The following is a 24,375-nucleotide window of genomic DNA, read 5'->3' as shown; positions in this document are numbered from 1 at the left end:
CAGGAAAAGAGTAAGATCATAGCCTGAGTGGGTGACTAAGCCTAAGGATCAGGTTTAGGTTCGGTTTCAGGGTAGGGCTAATTGCAGCCCACTGATTGTAAGCACTGCAGATCTAAATTTTGCAAGGTGGCCCTGGATGGGTCCATGATAGTCCTAAATACAGTCTGACATCTGCCAGAACAATCCTCAAGCCTACCTTTAATTCCTTTTTTCATTAACCCTAAACACCACTCTCGGTGATCTAGTGTTTCCTGGCACTAGCCTTCCCCTAGCTGATCAGTGTGCTCTCTCTTACGCTTGGTCTTCTGGCAGCATCGGTCCATCAACATGATGTCTGAAAGCACCAGTTTTAAACAGCTATAGTTGAAGGATGTGCCAGCCCAAATTCTAGCCCTTGAGTTAAGAGTTTGTTTAAATTCTCTTTCAGCTTCATGAAAAGGGATCCAGAATGAGGTAATGAATGAGCTAATCAGTCTGGAGCACAGAGGTGTCCAGGAACATCTCTATGAGCTGTCTGTACATACAGAAAGACTTTTCACTCAGGCATTCCTCATTTCATGATAAATTCATTCAAAAATCTGAAACATTACTGAAGAATCCCTTCACTTAAAAATATATATAGTGTTTTCAAGTCAATAGTCATCTAAGTATTTGGTTTGCTGGACCACAAAGTGTTATTCTGAAGCTCTATTTTATTTTTAAAACACAGTCTTCTGCCTACAAATTCTTTTTGCTGAAGTAAGTATAAGTCCAGAAGGAAATACAATACTTCATTGACTGGTTTTATGGGGTCAAAGATATCCTTTCAGACCCTTGTACTTATGAAGGAAGTAAGGCTGCAGTCAAAATGCAGTCATAATCTCTCCCTTTCCCTAACATCTTGGTTTCACTCCTCAGGCATCAAAGGAGTCATCTATATACACACAGTGTATAATGTACCTGTCTGTCAGGGACTATCAGTAGGGTATCCCCAACATAGGTTTAAGTGAAAATTGAAACATCTGGTTGTAGACAATAAAAATTTCCCATTTTCTCTTCCAGACTGTGCATACTTAGGCCAGCAACATGAATTCCTTTATTTAAGAGCTATTGGACTCTGCTTGCTTCTGTGGGGTGGAAACACAAGGTTAAGTTAATTGAGAAACCAGAACTTGTGCCTAGAAGTGCCTGAGCACAGGAGCTGAAGTCAAACTGCTTGTTAAAAGTGGCACGTAAAATACGCTACAGAGAGGCTTGGAGAGCTGGAATGAAGAAAGGACAGGCTCAAAGTATTGGCCTTTACAAAACGGAATATGTAATATAAATAAAACAAAGCCGTTCCCCGGGCATCAGAGAGTGCGAATTTGGAGCGAGTTCACATCCCGCAGTAATGCTCCGAAATATTGCCATCTTGTGGCAAGCCGGGGACAAGGCGTCGGCGCTGGCCCTGGTCTTGGGCCCCTTCAGCACCAGCAGGAGGCCAGGAGGCACCACCGCTTGGGTGCTGGTAAATCAAAAGCCCCAACCCAAAACGTAGCCGGGGCAGCAAGAGCTACTCTAACTGCGAAGTCCAGTTTCTAGTGAAGATCGTAAACAGACAGTGTCAGACCGTTTTTCTTCTGACGTTTTAGAAGAGGCTATTTTCTGAAGGAAAGGACTACCAGGAGAGGCTGTTACAGTTTGGGTTTGGAGCTTTTGGGAAACTTGTTCATGCAAAACACATAGCAGTCAAACAATAAACAAGTCTCTTTGCTGTCCTAAAATGAAGGCTGTGTTAGAGTTATAGAAAAATAGCTACTTGAACAGAAAGGCAGGTATAGGAGTGGAGGTACAGCTGTGTAAATACAGGCAAATGTTTCCATGATGGAATACTCATTCTTCTTTTTTAAACTTTTTCCCCAAACTTGATTAAAGCAAGCAGAAATAATTTGACATTTAGCTATCCTTTTTGCTCATTCCCTCCCCTCCTCGATCTTTTTTTTTTTTTAGCAAGCAATCAATTATCCTATTTAAATGGAATTTTTCAAGTTAAAATATACCTGTAGATAAAAATATTTTTTTCCAAAAGACAAAATTTTCCATCAAATAAGTGAAGTTCATCCATGTCAACAGGGCCTGTTTTCAGCAAGGCATGATGCCAGCCATCACAATGCCTTTGAAAACTCATATTGTGAACAGACGTTATATACAAAAATGAATTTATCCTTGAATGAATCACCAACAGCTACTGTCTTCCTCTCTCCCTTGCTCGTTGAGTGCTCCTGAGCTGTTCAACTCTACAAGGGTTTATTGAGGCATAGCCAGTATCTCGTCATAACTTTCCAAACTATAGGCTGATGTCATAACTGAAGAGCAAACTCACCTCTTAACTGTGGTCTGATATATTAGCCTCAGTGCTACCGGGCTACATCTGATATGACAGTTGAGCGAGGAGGCAGAGCAAGAGGGATCTTGTCACATCAAGGAAGACAAATCACTGGGACACCAAACAATCTTGGTGCACTCACATAATTCGAGCAAATATCAGCGGAAAATTTTGTTGTGAGCCTTGATTTTCCTTGTCATTAGGGAATCAGGCAGCCTCAGCAGGGAGTGCCTGCTTGTTTTACTGGGGCTGCTGCTCCGGGGGGACTCCAGGATGCAAATGCAACCCATGAAAATGACACAGGATATGACCTTGAGATGTCAAGCTTCATGATATTCACGCTAGATATCCCCCAGGATTACCTAGAACAGTGTTTGAACTTTGCTTTCCGTGCCAYCACCATTCATTGACCCGCATTTTATCTTCCCATCTTCCGTAACCAAGAGGACAGGCTTTATAGTTCTTACCATTTCACTAACATCTAAAGGGTAAGAGTCATAATTAACATTTATGGCTATTTGCCTCTGGTTCAGAAACAGTTACTGAGGTCATTTTGTGCAGAAACAGTGCTTAGTGTCTATGATAAAACTAAAATGTGAAATACTCTAGTCTTCACCCCTAAATCTTCACTCCCTTAAAAGACATTTTTAAGAACCCATTAAAGATAGTTCTAACAGGCCTCAGACTGATGGCAGAACATGTGGAAAAGGTTTTTGGAAATGGAAAGACCATCAATGAAATAGTGTTCCTGGCTCTTTTCTGTAGTTCAGAGCCTAATTTAACTTGTTTCCAAAACTTTGTTGATTAGCAATTACCAGACAGTTGCCAYGCTCTCTGCTGCAACGTAACTAAGAATGGGTAACAGGTCTCCCAAGCTGGGAGACAGCRATCCCTTTTGCTCACCCTCGCAGAGAGCATTGCAGTGGGAAAGACAGTGGCAGCAATGCTGCGACGTGGCCTGCAGGGAGCCTCAGGGAGCACTGGGGGTGCTCTGGGTTACCTCCAGCACCCTCYGTGCCCAGTTCGGGGGAAAGCCCAGGCTGGGGCTGCCTCTGAGTGGTGGTCTCCAGCTGAGAAAATTATAACAGGCCACCCTGATGTCAGTCTGATCAACATCAACATCACTTATCTGAATTCCTACTGGAAGAAGGGATGCTCTTTCTCGAAGGCCTTGCTGCTGCACCTACTGATTTATTTTCCAAGGCCAGCAGAAAAAAAGCATCAGAAGTTGTAAATAGACAAATTCAAATCATAAATTGCTAATAACTGTGTTTGGCAGACCCACATTTTCTTCTTGCTTGTAGATGCAGGGACAAAAAAAAGAAAATATTGCAATTCTTTTTTCTGCCTCTGTTAAAAAAGGTTACAAAATCAGATTTACCTTCCCCACTAGATCAGGTTTACTTGCTGTACTGGAACAGTAATTGCAGAAACRAGAAGGAATATGATACAGCTGAGCATGTATTATTTCTGTTAAGGATTGTTTTTAAAATAGTGAGCCAGGGACGATTTAAATAGGAAAGGAAAATAGAATCCTCTTGGAGTAGGAAATTGAGGGACACGGGTTAAAATAACTTATTAGAAAGCTTTATTTAGAACTTGAAATGCTTTTCAGTTGGCAAGTAGAGCAGATTTCAGTTCTGTGTTAGCAAGCAGCCGGAGCTGTTCTCGGAGGTGCCACCCCGTGGCCAGCCATAAACCCGGGTGTGGCGGAAAGTGCCTTTATCCTGCACTCCCGAGATGGGTGTGTGTGCACACAGCACAAGGGAATTTAATTGCAAGCGATCCTGAAGCCTTGGCACAAATAAAAATTCAATTGTTAGAGAGAGGTAAAATGCAAATTTCACCTTATTTCAAAGCTGAGAGTTTTGCTTCATCCTCACATTAAACGTAATCGATCAGTAGGTGTTAGCAAGAGTGACATTTTGTGTCATATAAACAAATAAGCAGTACTGATGATCCCTTATCTCTCAAAGCCCAGCTGAAATCAGCACCTTTACTTTTGATTAATGCATTACATAATCGTCCAGTCACCTGGTACTATTTCACTTTATCTTGTTCTTTGTCTTTATCTATGCTGCTCATACTGAGAATCGTTCCTATTTATTGATTCGTGGAAAGTGTTACAGAGAGACTAAATTCCGCTTGGAGGCCTTAGGTACTGTGATATTGTTTAGAGTTTTTTTCAGATATATGATCTGGTGGTCTAGAGAGAAATATTGTTTTTCCTGCAAACTTCAAGCATTATAGCCTGAGACCATTTCAGCTACAACACAACCTTCATCTTCTAAACAAGCATTTTCTCTGCCTCCCCTTTTCTCCCTCTAGGTTTTTCTGTTGGAAAAATTTTCTTCAGCACAAAGCCTTTTGTCTGTATCAGTAGTTTCTCTCAACCTTTCTGAACTGATGCAAAATAAAATTTAACACCAATAGTAAACAGAGAGGTGGTCTGGACAACTTAAAAACYTCTTAAGCAGTCTTTCTATAACAAGTTCAGCCTTATATTAAGCCTCATTTAATTTCATGATATTTCAGAGAGCTGCTATGCAGTTTCCTGTTTTGTCCCCATGCTATTGAATAGGAGCACTGATAGGAGGAGGATATAGGTACTATTTCCTGAAGAGATTTTACTAAAAAAAAATGTGTAAAATCCAAAATCCATGCTTGCCTATTTGCCAAGGGTCTTACACTCAGTATGTGCCCACAAACCTAGTTTACTGGAGTAATCTACTATTTAGATTCTCTCCCTCACCCCAACATTTGAGGGGTAAAGGTGCAAAAGAGATGCATGTAGTTGGAACTGGCAGTGGATTACCTTAGATCCTGYAGACATCAAGGGTGGGTTTTTCAGGACAGGACAAAACAACCCACAAAATGCTGAATATTTGGAAATCTACACAGAAATCAATGCAAGATTTATTTTAGTTACATTTCAACAATGAATCTCATTTTGGGAGTCATTCTAATTATATGTCAACATAAAGYCATTATTAATCAGTATTGCTTACCCCTTCCATACCTAGGAAAGGCAACACTTTAGAAGTTAGAAATGTTTCTCTAGGTTACAGAAGTGGTTTATCTCTGTGTTCAAAGCAGGCRTTTGTGCAAATTATGATTTTATTACCATTAAAAGGAAGTTAACTGGACTCACTAGTCTCCCACCAATTTCCGAGTTCTTCATTCTGTCTTTGAAAGTCTTTCCTTTATTTCATGTAGGAATACCAATTCATAAGTGAACTTTTATTTCACTAAATCATGCTCCTTTATTGTAGGTAAACAGCTTACACAACCCTTTAAACTTCAAGAATATATATTTATTGAACAAGCTTTGCTACATTGTATGACTAACTGCCTTTTTTGGTAGGATAAGGTTTTCTACAATAAACTAACTTGTGGAGCTTTTTAAATCCTTACCAGAAAATTTTCATGTAGGAGTAGAAATTCATGTTCCTGGAGATGTAAGGAGAGAGTACTGTAGTGCATCTGTAGGTAAATGGTACTGTAGTGCAATTCTACCTTTCCCACCTTTCTTAAAATCTGGAAGTTCATAAGTTATTTCTACATTTTCCTTACGCTTGTCTGTATGTTCTCCTGCAGTATGGTTAATGACTCTCCACGCATTGCTGTYCTGTGTATCGACATCTCGTGAAAGAACTGAGTAAGCCTGATTCAGACCTTGTAAATTTGCCAGTAAAACTCCCTCCAGTCCTTGTACTTCTTTCTGTTCTGTATCATCATCTCCTCTCTTGTTAGCTCCCCACCCAATTTACAGTCCCTGTTCTGATTCCTATCTTTTCAGGCTTACACACCTGGCATTTTATCAAGAGCTTCAGGGTCAAGACAATTTCTAAATAAAATCTTTAAATTATCTTATCAAATAAAGCTATCAAGCTAGCTGTCATGATCTACCTCTGATAAATCCATGCTGTGTTTGATTGCAATTGTTCTTTTGTGGTTTATTCCGGAGACTGTCATGCTGTTGAGTCTAAATTAATTGTCTTGTAGTTGTATAGATCATTTTTTACTTTCCTTTCCCTTCTCCATAAAATATTGCTGCTCTCRATTACACGATACTTTGACTGACCTGAAAAATTATTCAGCCCTCTAACAGTTGGACTTACAGTTTCCTACCTAATTTTTAAAGTTCTGGGACAGAAATCACCTGCTTTTTTGATACAGGTAAATTTTTAGCTTCTGCCTCAAAAGGCAAACTCTATACTCTCATTCCAATAATGCGTTATCTCTTTCCATCCAGGATAAGCATAGTTCATCCTACTGAAAATGGAGGATGACTATCTCTGACTCAGAAAAACATGCTAAACTTGACTCTGCATTTATTGCATTTTCATTTATATGGTCAAAGAACCTTTGTCAATATTTCCTTTTCAAGGTCAAACACAAAATGGTTTTGGCAATTCTCACTTTATTGCTAAATTTCTGGACCATATTTTCTTTTTTTTTCTGTTTYTGAAGACCTTAAAACCTTTATTTGTTTAGTACTGTTTGGAGAGGGTCTGAATTACTGCCTCCTTATTTGAATTTTGTGGTCTACTCATCTGTTTCTTAGAAGGAAAATAGATCAGAACAGTTCCTRATTTCAAAAGCCAAAGCTTAGATAATGTTAGAGAACTAAGAAGGTAAGTAAACTTAAAAGCTCAGTAGCATCCTCAGTTGTAGAGGAGACATAGAAGGCCTAGAAAATTGCTATTTATGATACAGTCACTGCCAACTAAGTCAAGACAATAACAATATGGCATTTTATTAGGCCAATAAGTATTGGAGGAAGAAAAAAAATTCTATCACCTATTGCATCCATGGGTTTCCAGGCTCTTAGCATCATTATCTATGTTTATTCAGTAATTTACAAGTTTTACATAAATTATACAGTTCTATTTATGGCAGAGTTTCTGTCTGACAATATCACAGAGGTCGCTGCTTATACACAAATCTGAGTTTCCTTTCAGTTTTTCCTTAATGGTGCACTTTGCTTCCTGTGTCACAGCTGTTTTCTGCATACATCTGAAGGTCTTCGGTTCAACATGAAGTTAGCTCTATCCTCTCTCTCATATTTCCAGCTCTCCTTTAGAGCTGCCTGTATTACAGCCCTTATAGGAATAAACCTTCTCACAGCTTCTGTATCTGGGAGTCTGCAGTTACTGTATTCTCCAGTTTTTTACTTTCCCTCTTTTCTTGGTGACTTCTGTTCCCTGTCCTTGCCTCCACATAACAAGAAAAGGCCTATAGTCATCACACACTCTGTTTTCTGGTGTAGCTTTATTCTGCTTAATTTTCTCATGGGCAGGAGGTTTGACATTTCAKGCCTAAATGATTTTTTTCCCCTTCAGATTAGCTCAGGAACAAACATCAACCAGCTTCAGTGAAAGGCAGGAAGTTTTTCACCACATCAAGTAGGTGAGTAGTCAAGTGAGCTCAGAATGAGCACATCAAGTGAGCTCAGAGTGGTTCTGCAAAAAGTGACCAAAGAAAGAAGAACTTCTTAGACGCTTATCAAGGATGGGTCACAAACACAGTTCTCTGCTTTCCTTTCCCCCCTAATTCCTGTACCTGCTTTTCCTTTTCTTTTTAAGTCTTTATCAAAATCTACCTTGCCTCCTTCATTTATGTGTGGCAGCTGTAACTGGCAGGCAGGTCCCCTCCTTTCCTGAGCTACAAGACTTATGGGCTGCTCAGAGCAGGAGCAGACCTTTTGCTTTCAGGATTAAAACACTCTTTTAATGGCTAAAATCCTCTTTGCAAGATCTGATTTTGCCATCCCATTTTCTTTCTGCTCTCAAGCTTCTATACATCTTCTTATCCACAGAAGTCAAAGCACTTTACAAAGGAAGCTCTATTATCTCTATTTTATAAATGAATAAAATGAGTCACAGAGGTGAAAATATATTGGCTAAGGACATTCAGCAGGTCAGCAGCAGAGCTAAGAATAAAATCCRGGTCTCCTGACCCCAATCCAAAGTACACTGGATCACCCTGCTTTAATCCATTGAAATCACTAAAGTGGATGATTTGTTAGGTTACTACTCAGTACAAGCAAGAATGGCAGAAACAGGCATTTAAGTTGAAATMCAAGCTGCTGCTTATGTACCTGCCATACTAATTAGTTAGGCTATAAATAAATCCAAGAGTGCAACCTGAAAGTCCTTTGTTTAATTTACTTTTGTGCCCTACGTATCACAGGTGAAAGTTTTCTGGCTAAATAGAATTTATGTGTTTTAAGTTTTACTGCTGCTTGTGCTCCATCCTGGATAAGCTGGCTGCTGAGTCCCTGTCTTCCTGTTTACATCAGTCTCAATGCATAAATTATGAATCTCCTTGCAAATGACCAAATGTGTTTTGAGCATGCCTAGGACTATCTGAAACTGCCAGGGGGAGCACAGCACGAGGAAGGCATGGCTGGGAGGACAACATGGGCAGCTCTTGCTTTTTCTTAGCGGTGTCCAGAAGAGCTGCCTCAGGCTGAAGGAGCTGAGTACAAATTACTTGCGGTTTCTGTTAAAGCTGCAGTCAGACAGAAAGAGGCAGGAAGTATCTCGGCTTTGTAGTCTGACAAGTGGACCAGGGAGGACACAGCGTGGGTCCAGTGGTCTGGCCCAAGGAACATTCCTGCGTGTCAGCTAATGGCTGCTAATTTGCAGTCAGCAAGGAAGGAGACCAGGTGATTGATTGGTATCCAGTTATGAGGAGAGAGAAAGGAGGTGACACTTTCAGCCAGAGGTCCTCATGCCCTAGCTAAGTCTATAAAGGAAGGTTTCATATTATTGCTCTCCTACTGGCTCATTAATCTTGAGATTTGGGCAGCACGGATTTAACTGCAGTTGCATATGACTATTTTCCTGGGTCTGTGTTACAGCCTGATGCCTAGGGCCTTCTCTCAAAGTGCAAGAGATATTGGTATAAATTCCCTCAGGAGCAGAAAAGGGAGTTGAGGTCTCTTGTTGCTGGGGGGAACAGAGGGAAGAACCAAACAAAAAAAAGAAAGAAAAAAAAGAAAAGTTAGCTGCTGCCAGCAGTCCTTTCAAAGAGATGTGCCCTTCAGGCAGCTGTGTTTGAATGCACAGATGAAGTGTCCAGATGCAAGAGTGGGTTCTCAGTGGTGAATCGCAGTTCACAGAGACACCTAAAAGCACTGATGAGATCAAAACTGTGTTCTGTCAGCAAAGTAGGATTTCAAAGACATCGTTCTCCTCAGCATTCCCTTGTAGCTCCCTGCCTGGCACGCTGGCTGTTTTGAAACACATCTCCAGTCAGCCAGCTTAGATGTCTGACTTATATTTTGGATTCTGCTTCTGAATCAGGGCAGCTAACCTTTAAGAGCTTTGCTGCTCAGTGGCACAACAACTTTGTCCGATTTTAGTTTTGACCTTATTTTTTCAGAAGCATACTTTCAAAGAGAATGCTAGAGTATAAAGGCTAGGTAAAGTCAAAAGTCTTTGGCTGTCAGTAAGTTACTAATTTTTACCAGATTTTGCAGGAATATGAATGAGTAATGCTTGGAGGTGAGCCCTGAAGAACTAATGAAATTCTATTAAAATCAACACAGAATTAGCATTTCAGAAGGTGATTTATTGGTATCTAGGTGTGGTGAGAGAAAAGGTGAAGCCTGAAGTAAATATATCAAGACAGCTGACAGTTTATTCTCTTTATTTTAAAGCGGATGGATGACCACCATTTATAAAATTTAGCAAAATAAACAGTTTCAGTCAGATGCAAAAAAGTGCTATCTCTTCAAACAACAGACTGGCTTGGCGTTGGTATGCTATCATAATCATCTGAATAGTGTTGGTACTGGTCAGTGAGAAGAGGCTGATGCAGCTCATCTTTATTTTTCTTGACACGTACAATACATGCAGCAGCAGCAAAAATTATTGCAACGAGAACCAATGCGGTCACTACTGCGATAGTTATCATCTCTGTGACATGGAGAGTCCGACCTATAGGAGAGAAAACATGAGGAAAACTTATTAAAAGTAAACATCAAGTCTGCAGTAAAACAGTGAAGGGACAAATCAAAGCTCGATATCTGTCATTATTCAGGGAGTCATGAAGTAGAGCTAGCTGAAATTTTTGGTTGATAATATTTGTTCCAAAATAGGAGAAAATTTCAGTCTCTGTTGTTACAGTACGGAAGATGCCCAGACCTTTCTTATGCTATCTGGTTTGTGAGGGATTTGCATTCTCTCTAATGACTTAATTAAGAAATATGATACAGGAATAAGGATCTGGTGCAAAGTTTAGATCCATACGAAAACTTCTCCAAAATTTGAAGTGGGTATTGGGAGCTTCATGGAGGAACAGAATGAATCTGTACTAACTACCAAATATAAATGATTTGGAAAGCCAGCCAAGAAGAGAGAAAAAGACCTAAACAAAGGTATCAAATTTTGTTAGTGTAATTTGAACTAACTTTGCTAGATGAAATATAAGGCTAAAAGGAAAAAAGCATGATGAGAAAACAAGAAAGATCTAGGTCTGACAATTTACCTGGCCACTCAACTTCATAGCTGTATCCCAGGTTTTCTGGTGCAGTAACAAACATTTCATTATTGGTAACTGGAGGCCAAAAAGGCACCATATTATACTGCCGGTTATGTCCAATAGGGGCATTCTCCAGTGGGTATGTTGAGATACCTAAATTGGAAAGTCAAATCACACTTCTGTAAATAAATAAAATCAAAATCATTTGCACTTTTTTAGATTTCTTTTCCAACAGTGAGTTAGGGTTTTGAGTACCTCCATTTTTATGTTTCTAACCTACTCAGAAAGGATCTTTCAAAAATCCTTCAAAGGGAAGGATTGGTTCTCCAGTGTGGAAAAATCCAGAATGGAGGGCTCAGCTCTTCCTGAAAGCTAGACTCACTAATGATACCTTTGTTTTTCAAAAAAAAAAAAAAAAAAAGCACAAGTAAATTTTAAAAATTTTGGCCTGTGTTGGACTTTTTTATATAGAAAAGGATAAATACATATATGGAGAACTCTGTAAACTTTTTTGTAATTGTCTGGCTTTGTGCATTTACAGCAGTGATTAAGACTTCTCTCATGCTGTTCAGGAGGGTAGCTGATATGAACTCCAATGGAAGCTTTTTGCAATTTTATGGTGAATCAGAAGAAAATCAGCTGAAGCAAAAGAAAAAATCCATTTTGGTAAGATGACGCAAAAGCTTGTGACAGATCACGTAAATACCACAGGGAGATACAATTGCTTCTCTGATGGTTTGTGTGGGAAAGTCCATGCGGCAGGTTGTGGAAACTATGCAAAGAAGTTGTGCAACAACAACTGCTATCTGGAGGAGGAGAAGGGGTGGGCTGAATTGTCCTAAGAAAAACACAATCTCTGCTTTGTGCAGACCAGTGCAAAGACTTCTCTCCCTATGCCATTTTCCCTCCCTCCCCCCTTTTCTTCCTTCTTTCCTTCCTTCTTTCCTTCCTCCCTTCTTTTCAAAGTCAGAAAGGCAAGGACAGAAACACAGACTGTCCTTTGAATGGGGGTGGAAATGGAGAATGACAGTAGTAAAACACAGAGGTGGTCTGAATGAGTCGTGAAGATGTGCATTTAATCTCATTAGACAAGAAGAAACATAGATATTTAATCTGCACAGTAACTGAACAACCATGAAGTATTTGGAGCTCCCACAGTTACTCTGCATGTGTTCTACAAGAGACAATGAATCTGAAGATCTTGTTTTCTTTAATTATACGTGGCGCCCCCAGCTGAGTCCCTTCACAGACAGCTACTTGGAAATGGATGTCAGTTTATGTGGGGTGAGAAAGGGAGGTTGCTTGTTATTACTCAGTCTTTAGTAACTTTACTAACTTTCAAAATTCCAGTCTTCCCTCCTAACCTTAGGGGCATCTTGCTGTCCCACAAGAAGTAGTTGAGTTCTTGTGGCTGCAAACACCAAGAGCTGCCCATCTTTCCTCAGTCGATGAGCACGTCTTACCAGCAGAGTGCCTTCTCAGCCACTCGTCAAAAAGAGCATCTGTAAATGTGTGCAGGAGGACAAAAATGGGATCATTTGGTGATAAATGAGTTTGCCCTCCTGTCCCGTTCAGAAATAGATGGGCCAAGTTGTGAAGACCGCGAACTGCTGGGTCGTATTTCCCTGAAGGATCACTGTAGCCTGTATAGGCAAAGAAAGAGGAACACAGAAAAATCACAGTGAAGATTTTATTTAGAAACTGCAATCCCAGCTGGATATTTTGTTCCCTGAAAGTCTGTCATGTTGTTCTGTTGCCTTGCTTAACATAACTGAGTAGCTAGTTCTCTGCCTACTGGCATTTGAGAGATGTGGCTGCTATTTCCCTAGCACACATAATTTTCAGATTAAAAAAGCTTTTACAGAAGAATGATAAGAATATGAAGTGCAAGGCTGCTGCGATCTGACACAATGCTGGCCAAAATATACTACCTTATAACATGAAAGTGAAGGTGTATATTTAGGATATATATCTCTCCAAACATAACTGAAATAGCTGCCTGCATTTTCTAACTGCTATGTTGCCGTCTATCCTTATGGGCCAGCTGTTATGTTTCCACACATCTTCTCCATTTTTACTGCCAACACGCTTCAGAAAGCTTCATATGCCCTGCTTTCTCATTGCACATTACCTCCATAACTCTGCTAGCACCCACCAGCTGGAAATCCTAATGTAAGGAGGTCATGATCTGAAGCATCATGAAAAGTTCTCCTGTTTTCAAGCTCTGGTCAAACTTTTCAGAGAGGCGTCCATACAGTAAGGTGGCTAAAGCTAAAGGTAAACCCATAATACCTACATACTGATAGCCCATTTGTCAAAGGTGCTAAGCATCCAAAATTTTCATATATACTTAAAGGTTGGTCCAGATTCTTGATTTTGTTCTCCAAGAGAAAGAAAATGGAGCAGATCATCCTCTGTAGTATGACTGATGCTACTTCAGAAGGGCCAGTGGATCTACAGGAGGTCTGATGGGGATCTGTCATTTGGTAATCTTTTCTTATGGGTCCTAGTCTTGCCTGGAAATAAGCCTGGAGTATTTAAATGCAGGATACTGGCTGAACACTGTGGATCCAATCTTCAGGTTGATTTCTGTATTTGGATATGTATGTTCAGATGCCAGTGACTGAAAAATTCATTTTAAATGTGTAGAGCTTAGAGAGGAGGAATAGAGTTATATGATCCAGTAGAGAAGAACTGACATGCTTAGTGGTAAATCTAGTACACAGAGCTCAACTACTACTTCAGTACAATTTCAGTGAGCACTGCCTATGTTTACTTTTTTTTTTTCTTTTTTTCGCTTTAATCTTCATACAAGATTAAATGCAATGAATACTTGTTTACCTTGCTTAAGAATGATGACACATCTGCATTATTCCACAGGCAAGGGCTATTTGTTCTCAACAACAGCAACCTATTACTGTATTCAGGGCCTGATCTTAGCTGCACCAAGTTTCTACTTAGTATGCCACTGACAGAATTTTGAGACTTTTATGTATTTTAGAAACAGACATAAACTATAAATATAGTGTAATTCACACAAATTAGGAAAGCCTATTTCTGCTTAATACTAAGCTAACAAGAACAATGCATTCTTAGTGTCCAGTAGATTGTCTCCAGTTCATACTTCTCAACAAAAAAAAGGCTAGCCTGCTCCCCTGGCTTATTTGGAGTTGTGTCCAGGTACTTTTGTTTGCCATGCCTACCTTCCACTGTGTTACGGAAACTGTCTGTTGAATTGGAATAGAAAGGAGGAGTGTCAAATACACCAACTTCCAAACACAGAGCAACATCCTCAGGCTCTGGGAGACGCTGTACCATAGGCCGGGCAACATTTCCAGCAGGATTTCTTCGGATGGGACCACCCTCAGTGCCTGAGAAGAGAGAAAACAATGGTGATGCAAACAATAGGCCACAGAAGGCATCCTTCTAATGACTTAATGATGAAGGAAACCCCCTCACAGATAACACTTAAACTGAAAGAACAGGTCGGTCCTTGTGTCAGGGAAAGAATCAGAATCTTGGTAGTGTCTTGTGTGCTGGATCCACTGAAGCAATGATTTAAAAAAGCATCTAGATGCTTCTCACTGAGGCTTGAGATTCTGCCTCATGTAAGTGCTTTGGGAAATTTTGCTGTAGTTCTTCAGCGTGGCAGTTTGATGAGACCTAGGACAAAAATTTTGGTGTAGCTCAGGAAAGAAATATAGGAATATAGTTGATTATGTAGGCAGCTAACTCAATACTGTGCTTTTTCCCCTATCTCCATGGAGATGCTGATTTAAAAATTGACAGTGATGAATATATGAGAATCTTCTTGGGAATTTTAGTTCTTATAGCCGAGGTACCTTTGCGAGGATTCAGTCCTCTTCATATTCAAAACCTTCTCCTCATAGTTAACACAGCTGGTTTTATATCTTCTCCTTTTTGGAGCAGTTATCATGAAGGTGATAAATGGAGTAGTTGAAAGAAAACTTAAACTTCAGTTAAGAACTGACATTACCAGATTTAAATATTTATAGCACAAGAGGTGTATAGATACTGCATAAAAAGGAAAGTCTAAGTGTTTAACTCTTCCTCTGACACAAGCTTCTGATCAGATATTTAACTGCATGGTGCCTCAGCGCAAGACAGATCAAAGTTTCTTCTGTTTGAGAAGACCATTGTATGAAATTTGGGTCAGGAATATTCAAAAACCACTTCAACACTTTTTGGCTTGAATTACAGTGTTCTAATGTACTATACTTATTTATTATTAGAAAAAATTTCTCCCTAAATATCAGTAAGCAGTCATACTTACTGTTACAGATGGTTCCCAATGTTTCATATTCTTCTATGTTTTCACACAGCACTCGCCACTGAGAGAAGATGGAGTTCTGACTGATAAGAGAGATGTCAAAATTGCTTCTAGCTCCCATCAAGTCATCTGAGCAGATATCACAGATATTTTGCCCGGTTGCAAAGTTCCAGTAGGGCAGTCCAAAAGTGGGGTCCTGCAGCATATTCTAAACCACATAAACATGGTGTTAGTATAGCTCTTCCCCAGACAAGTTTAATATTTACTCCTGAAGTGATTTTCAAAAACAGTTAAATACATCTTATTAAGTGTCAGACAGAGTCCTGCTTCACAGAGGGGAGGAAATCTATGGAAAATCTATGGAATCCATGAAAAAAAACTTTCTGTATTTTTTCATTTTGATGCGTTTGACCATTCAACAGAACTGAGAGTCAGACTGTTGAACTGAGCCATGGACTCCCCTCATTAATAAGACCACCTACAGTATGTCTTCCATGAAGCCATATCATGATTAGTAAGAAACATCACTTAATACTGATATCCAGTTTTTCCAATTTTTTTTTCTATTGCCAGTCAACATCAGCAGCATTTGTAGCACACAGAATAATTAAGTAAGCCAGTTGCTGAGTGACTGACCAGATGGAATGATAAAGAAAAAGAAAATTGGCCCTTCAAATTGTCGTTATTGGTTGTAATTGAAGAATTCTGGAGTATCCTCTGATTTGCAATATTTATAAACCAGGATTTGCTGGCCAACCAAATTAGTTGACTAATGATCTAGTTCACTAATATAAACAGGAATATTTATTAAACTACAAAGAGCTAGAACTCCTCAGGGCTTCTACATAAAGAAATATTACTGACGTCTGTGGAAATTTTGGTTTTGAAGGGAATTTGCCCTGCCTGAGCCTGATTTAGTGCCATTGAAGGTAATGGAAATACTCCAAGTTATTTCAAGGAATATTTAATTGCAGTCTTCCAAACTTACTCTCTCTGCTTTAAGAATGACAGTCGATAAAGTAATCCATTCCTTTTACGATTAGATCCACATAAGGAAAGGGGGTTGGGGGAGAAGAACTACTGGTTTATAGAATAAAATTTCACAAATCACTAATTTTTCTGATCAGTTACACTAATTATACAAACCAAATGTGATTCTGAATCCACAAACCACATCTGTATTACTTTTCTTTAGAATTTGTGATGCTTTGATTGATCTAACTCAGAGTCAGGGCCTCAATATTAAAAATACCACTAGCAATAATTTGTATTGGTCCAATTAAATGTTTTCTGTGAAAATGTCTAGAATTCGTACCAAGTTTTAAAGCTGACTTAGATAAGGTTTATGTTTTAAATTACTCTGATTAAAATGTTATTTTTATCATCTCTATATTAATGACTGCCTAAGACTTAAACTCACTCTACTAAGTTTATTATAGCTAATGAGCTATTGAAATTGAATAAGAATTATTTCAACATGTAGAAAGAGCTGAAATATTTTTTCTCTATTGGGTTATGGGGACAAAAGGTATTTTAACTCTACAAAGCACAGCATGAACACATGGCTCAACATTAATGCAAACTTTACCTGCATGTCTCTTTCCAGCTGCAACAGATGGTACCTATGCCAAGTAACGAAAGCTGGTCCCTCATGAGAGAAATCAACTCCTCCAAAACTCTGTTGCCCTGTTCCAAGGAAAGTCTTCCTCACAGAATAGTAATGGGACCACACAAAGTAGTTATAAATGGAGACGTTCTCAAACTGTGGTGTGTTGCCATCTGGTCCAAATATTTCCTCACGTCTCCTCGTGGCTATCACAATGTCAGGGTGGATTGTCACCTTGGCCTGGTGTAAGGCATTCACAAAACGCCTCCTTTCTTCTGCGCTCAGGTCCAAAAGATTTCTCCTGACTGCGAGGATACAGAAGAAGTTAACAAAGCAGTAGATGCTCCAGTCTGATCTCATAAGACTGGTGTATTTATTCCTATTAATTCTGAGTGAGTCTCTTCTTCTTCAGGCATGCCTCCAGTTTTTACTGGGACAATTCACAGAGTACTGAGTATGAACAGAAAATGTCATTTATTATCAGAAAGGCTGGGCAGGGTAAAAACAATACCCAACACCCTGAGTGTTTTTAATGCTCAGTATTTTTATAGATTATCCTTCTTTACTTTCAGAAAAATAACCCAAAAGGACAGTTCTTTGTCACAGAAACCTCGCAGAAGTTTGTGCAGAATACTTAATGTTTCTTGTGGTAACGCTTTAAGAAGAAAAGAATACAATATGACAGTTTAGTGAAGACATTTTCTAAAATACACTGCCCATGCTTGAATCTTTGTGTGGAAATGGTGAACTCACCAGTGAATTGTGAATTTCATGTTGTACAACATCTTTCCTGAAAGTCATTACCTGCTCTTGTTAACAGTAGCCACATCTTAACTCCTTTTTATGAGTAAAGCACAAAAGAGCTTTAAAATATCATTATCCACAATTTACAGATGGAGAAAGTGATGAACAAGGATGGAAACTGACTTGTTGAAATACCAGTATGCCTGGAAGAAGAACAGAGTCCATGGCACCTCAGTCTCAGTCCAGTACTCTGTCACCTGGACTGAGAAGATTTCAAGCTAAATTTAGGCTAAGCCACAGATAAAAGCTCTCACAGCTCTTCTTCAGCATGCACTCATTTTCATTACCAAAAACACTGTCAAACCTATAATCTCCCAAATGAGTGATGGATACTGTTGATATGAGAAGCAACACGTCTCTAGTATGAATTAGCATGAAGAATACAAGCAAATTATATTTCACTATATAAAGCAAAGTTAATAGAATGGGTGACATTTTGGCTTCACTGAGGTTTATAGAAATACTTCCCCAAAGCCTGAATTTCACCCAGGAATTCTGTATCTTGATTTGCATGATTTTCTTTGTTGCAGGACTTAACTGATAATGCCAACTGTGGTCCCTGTGGGTTTGTTGTTGTTAATGTTGTTTTAAGTTGTGCACTGAAAATAGCCATCTGATTTTGACTTGCATAGACATCTTAAACTTTTCATTTTTCAAAATATTTGTTCAACAACAAGAACCATGACACTGGAACTATTATTCAAGTTAGGTGTGAATTTAAAAGGGTTGCAGACACCAAACTACATTTTACAGCTATTTTATTTGTATATACCAACAGTAATCCAATAATTATTTTTAAAGTCTAAGCAGCTGGGGTCGGCTTTATGGATGGGCAGTGGAGGCGACCTACTTGTGGAAATGTAAGGCAAAATAAGAAGCTAATTTCCCATATTTAAACTCACGTTGTCATGCATGATGAATCTAATTTCCTTAGCATTTTAGTGAGTAGTTAGGAATTTAATAAGTGAGAACAGTAAAAAGCACTCTTGTGTGCTGCAGGAAATTGGCTAAAGCTGTTTTTTGCCTACCCTCAGATTTACTTTACTAACCTTGTGTGTGTTCAAATTTCTTTCTTAGTTATTTTTCAGAGTTCTCATTGTTAATGAGAATAGGCCAGATCAGCAGAGGGTGAAACCTGACATAGCTGATACAATTCATGAGCAATACTTTCTGCTTTCTAGTCTGCTTCTGAGAGCTCAGAGGATGAATAAAGTGTCAAGGTCTTTCCCCATACCCTAGATAAGTGGGGTTTTAGGAATTAATGTAGAGATGTGGAATTGTTAAGCCTTACTTTACTAACCCTTGCTGGAACATGTACTTAGCATTACTCATCTGGTGAAAATAATGACAGTGCTGATTTTTGTTTCTGCAGGAGGCACTGCATGTTCATACGAGATACCTGTTGCTTCTCATGCCAAAACAGTCCCTCATTCATTTAGGGGATTATGGATTTTATACACTTTCAAAAACACATTTAAACTTTCCCTAATAAAAACTGATGTCTTATTAATCCAAATGACTTTGGCTTAAGAACAAGGATATAATCTCAAACCTGCTTGTCTTTTTCAATTTACTGACAACATTCAGTATTTTTATTGGTCCTGCAGATACTTCATGACCGTTTCAAATATTTCTAGATATTTGTATACTGGTATTCTGGATTAAAGTGAAACTGGAGAGCTCTCAGAAAGGCCCAGGGATCCCTGTACTGATTCATCTGTATAGCTCATGAGTTAAGGCTTTTGAAGGCATTGACAACAACCAGGCAAGTAAGAATTTACAAGACCAGGTGCATAGGTTGGAAGTGTATTAAGGGATTTTGAATCTAAAGAACTGCTCTCATGCTTAAAGTGTTTATAAGCTGTTTATCATGGTATCTAGGTATACATTCTCACATATACTCACAAGCGCACATTTATGTCTATATAAATCATTTTACTCATAAATAATTCCAAAGAATATAGACTTTTAAACTTGCATATATCCTGTTCTTCAGTGGACTTGGTCCCAAAGCTGCTGACTACAGGCTCTTCTCCTCCCTTTTATTTGGTGGTAAATGTAGGTGGTTGGTACACAAACTAAACAGCTCAGCTAATAACGTTAGTGACCCTTATTGCAATGTATGTTTCCCCCAAAAAAACATAAGGGACATTTTATCTTTCAAAGAAAACAAACATTCTGCCAAGAGTCAATTTTCATGTCATATTTTCAATGTTCTTACCTATATTGGTTGGTTGGCTGCAGGTAGGTCCACTCCAGCCGGGGCGACATGAGCCGCAGTTGTAGCCGGAGAAGTTACCACTGCAGCGGCAGGTCTGGTTGAAGAAGCTCAGGGGCCACTGCTCGCGGTCGTCCCGCCCGTCGTGTGTGTACTGGGGGCCGTGGGGCCGCAAGTCAGCCGTCACCGGCACGCACTGGCCTCTCCCCGTGGACACACCGCACCGGTCCGTGCCTGGCCCAAACACCGGGAAATAGTCTGGGCAGCACATGCCGCTCCTCAGGGCCTCGACCGTGGCGCACTGGCGGGGGAACTGGGCTCCGGTGGGGCTCGGGAACAGTGGCAAGAGGAGGAGCAGCAGCATGGGCAACTGCATAGTCACCGCTCCCGGGAGCCAGGGCCGTCGGAGATCCAAGGGTCAGCACACCACGTCTCCCGCCTCGGTACAGGCAGCAACTCTGGCTAGCCTTAGGGAGAAAGAGAGAGGGAGAGGAATAACAGCAAGTGATACAAACCACCACACCACCCCTTCCATCCCACTTCTTTTCTTTCATGATCTAACTAGAAGAGCAAGCAACTCTGATGACAGACTCCCATGTTCTTCCCTTCTTTCATCATCAGGGTAGTAACCACCTGCAGCTGTACCTATTCATCGACCTCTAAGTACTTCCCAGATGTTCATTCCCGTTGTACGGCTGCCAGGCAGGTTTACTTCACTATCACAAAACAGTAAAACCTGTCTAAGGCACCAGAATTTCAGCCTAAGTTTTTCTTCAGTTCATGCCTTTCTTTTCTGCTTTTATCTACCATGTCTTGTTCTGTATTTAGCATTTCCTCCTCTGTGTCCCCTTGCTGTTCTTAATGCCAGCTCAACTGAAAAGTTAAACTACAAATCCTCATGAACTGCACCTCTTTGCTATTTCTGGTACCTCTGCTCTGCGAAGATCCTGTTCTATCTCTGCATGTTCTACAGCTCTGCTTACCCCCAAATAAGCAGTGCTAATTTCTTTCCTGTTTCAGTCTGCTTACTAATCCTCGTTCTACCAACACAGTATGTCTTGGCCTCACCCTCCGTCTCCTGCTAATCCCCTTTCTACTTCAGTGCATTTCCCTGGACTTTAAGTACTCCAACAGCACATGATTTCTTTCATGCTTATCTCCTTGTGATTTTACAAGTTTTAGCAAAGGTCAGAGACAAGTACTTGAATTCAAAACAGAAAAGCTGTGAAGGTTTTTTTTTTTATTATTTGCAAAGAAAGATTCATTTGAAAACAGACAAAGAACACTGGGGAAGTTCACATTTAGCAGACTTTTTTAATACTTCAAATGGTATTCCAAGAGTAGGCCAAATTAACAAGCAAAGATATGTTATTCAGAAAATGAAATGCTCCAGTCTTAAACTTACATCTTTTTGCTTAACTATTTGTTTTGATAAACAAATAAAAGACAACAATCATATTGGATTGTCCTGAAATGCTAAATTCCGAGCCAGTGTTGTGAAGGGTAATGAAATGAAAAAAATAGAAAAAAAAGTCTCTGGGTTGAACAAAATGCTTCTCTATTCTTTCCAGGAACCGATATCACTGAGTAAAACTGACCTTATTCAAGTACTTGTTCTCCTTCAGATTCCCATATTTGTCAGCAAGAATGGCTTTCAGCAAGAAGAGGATGTTTTGCCAAGAAAGCCCAAAACCTCTTAACTGTCACCAAGACAACACATTAACACTATTTCTGGGAAATTTTGCACATATCAGTTGGGACACATGGAACATAAATTTGCTATTATCACATCAGAAGGCAAACCAGAGCTATTAAAGAATCTCTTGAGATTTCATCTGAAACCAACTCCCACTTCAAAGAACAGTACAGGTTTGAACTATGAATATTCAGCATAGCACAGCAAAATCATAATAAGCTTATGAGGGATAAATCCTGCTCCTTAGACAAAGCACCAGTTAAAAAGAAAAAAAAAAAAAAGCAAACAGAAATATTCCTTGGGATTGCCTGGCACCAGAAAACTTTGCCTCGTAATGGCAGACATACTGTGAGCCTTTCTCCATTACCACCACTTGAGGATTTTGTTCAGTGGACTCCTAGAGCTTTGTAGCTGAACATTATTTCCATTCTGTGCCCCCGGCTGTTCCCTTGGAGATCCTGCTGGAAATCTTGTTGCACAGTTTGGGGGTATGCAATCCCTTTGATAGACTTTCTTCTGATATTCCTACCCTTAGAGCCTCCTGGTACCCTACTGTGCTGGAAAGGATTTGACTTTGGAGATTATCTGACTGGGATGCATCTGTGTTTCACCAGCTGTGTTTAGTAAGGGCTTGTCTGCATAAGCAAGGTTATAAGGAAAAAGTCAGCGTGTGAATCTCTAGCTCATTAATTTCCTGAGCAGACTAAGAGCTCTACAAAGAAAGTTAGTTAACATGCTAGATGTCCACTACTAGACTGCATGATTTTCCTTACGTAGACATTTCTTCTTGATGGTGCTAATAATAAGCAGGCCTCCAGGCAGTTTCAGCAACTGCCTATTGCCAAACCTACTGGAGAATGTTATGAAAATATAGGTAGTTCTGTTTGTGTTTGAATGGCGATGAAAGCTGATGAGCTAATTATGTCCTATCTCATTCTATTAACTATGCAGTCTACCGTTAGTTCTCTAGGAGCTACCTTATCCCATTTACTGAGTGGCCAAGTCTTACAAATTCTTTTAACTACGATGCCCTCTGACAGTTACCTTATTTCCCAATCTTAAGACACATGGAGCCCTAGCAAAATTAGATTTTGCAAGCCTAAGTTGCACAGGAAGTTTTTTAGTGTCATTGCTGTTATGTGTGCATCACCTCTGCTGTGATAATGCTTTTAAGGACACTCCAGCTGTAAACGCTCATGAAAACTGAATACTGGAGTGGTCAAATGGATGAATTTTGCAATGGATGAAATGGCAATTTGGAAGCATGAGCATTTGAAATGCAAATACAACTGTGCTTGTCAACACAGTCTTGAAATTCTGAGAGTTTGGAAACCAGTGGCCAAATCTTCAGCTTTGCTTCAATGATCCATGATTTACATCATCTGTGGATCTAAGTTAGCTCTTAAATATCTTAGCTTCTTTTTTTTTGTTGGCTTTTGCTAGTTGTTTTTGGTTTTGTTTTTTTCTTCTAAATACAAAATAGGCCAGTTTACACAGGCAGCTTTGAATTATTTTGGATTTCATTTAGTTTTCTTTTCCTTCCCAGTAGAAGGAAATCATGCTGCTTTTGTTAAAAAATGAACTAAGTGTCACTTATGTGAAAAGTAAGGACACTGGAAATGAGTTAGGACCAGCCTTCTGCTTCCTGTAACTAAACACCTCCCTCAGAATGTAAATGTTTAGGAAAACTGGGTCTGTGTATGAATCCAGTTGTTACATGTGATCTTTCTTTGTAAAAAACAATTTATCAGAGCACATTCAATCCTGAACTATGTCAGAATCTAAAAGTGAAAACATCTTTTTCCTGAATGAAACTATACACATTATATAATAAAATAAAAATAGTCAGTTTTAATTTATTAGATTCCAAAAATACTAAAAAAAGTATAAAAAGCCTTTTTTTTTTTTTCATTTGCATTGGGAAAAATTATCATGACAGATAGCTGGATATAAAATTGATGTTTCTTTTCTCTGAACATAATATATAGTTTCAGTGTTTAATAAAGAGACTGGCATTATTTTTAACAATAATAATTCACTTTTGCTTTGCTCTACTAGCTACTACATTTAAGCTGTATTTCATTAAAAGTCAATTAAAAGAAGGTTTGTAGAAAGTACAGTCAAGTTGTCAGGAGAAGAATACTGAAAAAAGATAATTCTGCTGATTACCTTTTAAACTATACTAGCATTTTTCATGAAGAGGAATTTTCAGAGATGGCAGGTGAGTTAGATTTTGCCGCTGGATCATATTTGTCCTGCAGGACCTTTACCTCAGCTTAAATTCCTGTATTTTTGAGATGTGTCATTACCTGTGACATATATTCTGGAAAGCATGAAAAGGCATTTTTATTTTTCCTTACTAAATGAAGCTTTCGTGTTCAGAGTTAAACAAACAAGCTTATTTCACACCCACACTCCACACCTCCCAAAGAAGAAAGCAATCGAGACTGCAAAACTTCCCCCAAAGGTTGTTAGAAGGCAGACACRTAGGGACAGCCCCTCCAAGAAACCCAACATACCCCTCCTCTTGATACCTTCCTTGGCAAACCTGTGAGTACCACCGATGCTCTGGCAGCCTCCCGAGCGCGTCCACCCTCCTGGCGCTCTGCGGGATGACTGATGGTGTTTGGAGGGCGAGCTGAGGTCCTCAGTGGGCTGAGTTAAGGTGTTTAGAGGGCTGAGATGCAGCACTTGGTGGCTCCTTCATGGATAAAGGTGCCGAGGCCAGGGCTGCCCCCCATCCCAGGGTGGCTGATTTTCGCGACGGCTCTCACCGCAGCTCTGCCTGAGCCACATTGCAGCCACACCACAGYTGTGCCTGGGCCCGGCTCATGCCACCCGGATCCTCATCCTCGCACAGACCCGGGACACGGCTTCCCGGCCTGGCTGGGCCCCACCTGGCCCCGATGGACTTGCTGGGCCA

At 39.7% G+C, this 24,375-nt stretch overlaps 1 protein-coding gene across 1 annotated transcript; it reads right to left on the bottom strand.

Moving 5' to 3' along the window:
* Positions 1-10,077: 10,077 nt before the first annotated feature.
* TYRP1 (tyrosinase related protein 1) lies at positions 10,078-20,132 on the bottom strand. Its single transcript, XM_026083574.1, has 7 exons — positions 19,760-20,132; positions 16,717-17,039; positions 15,132-15,336; positions 14,041-14,208; positions 12,301-12,480; positions 10,844-10,990; positions 10,078-10,293 (listed from the first exon to the last, which is right to left on the bottom strand). The coding sequence occupies exons 1-7, from the start codon at positions 20,130-20,132 to the stop codon at positions 10,088-10,090; spliced, it is 1,602 nt and encodes a 533-aa protein (XP_025939359.1). The 3' UTR covers positions 10,078-10,087.
* Positions 20,133-24,375: the final 4,243 nt, after the last annotated feature.

This window comes from Apteryx rowi, unplaced genomic scaffold (genome assembly GCF_003343035.1).
Source record: "Apteryx rowi isolate R43461 unplaced genomic scaffold, aptRow1 scaffold_61, whole genome shotgun sequence".
NCBI lineage: Eukaryota > Metazoa > Chordata > Aves > Apterygiformes > Apterygidae > Apteryx > Apteryx rowi.
The sequence above is the reverse complement of the archived record's forward strand: the minus strand, read 5'-3'. Positions and strand labels throughout refer to the sequence as shown.

What these genes read in the sequence shown, in the direction of transcription:
- TYRP1 (XM_026083574.1), bottom strand. Translation starts at nt 20,132, where the DNA reads ATGCAGTTGCCCATGCTGCTGCTCCTCCTCTTGCCACTGTTCCCGAGC. An exon ending in ATTGGGAACCATCTGTAACA is followed by an intron (nt 14,209 to 15,131) that starts GTAAGTATGACT and finishes CTCTCTTCTCAG; the next exon opens with GCACTGAGGGTGGTCCCATC. An exon ending in GCTGAGAAGGCACTCTGCTG is followed by an intron (nt 10,991 to 12,300) that starts GTAAGACGTGCT and finishes TTTCCAATTTAG; the next exon opens with GTATCTCAACATACCCACTG.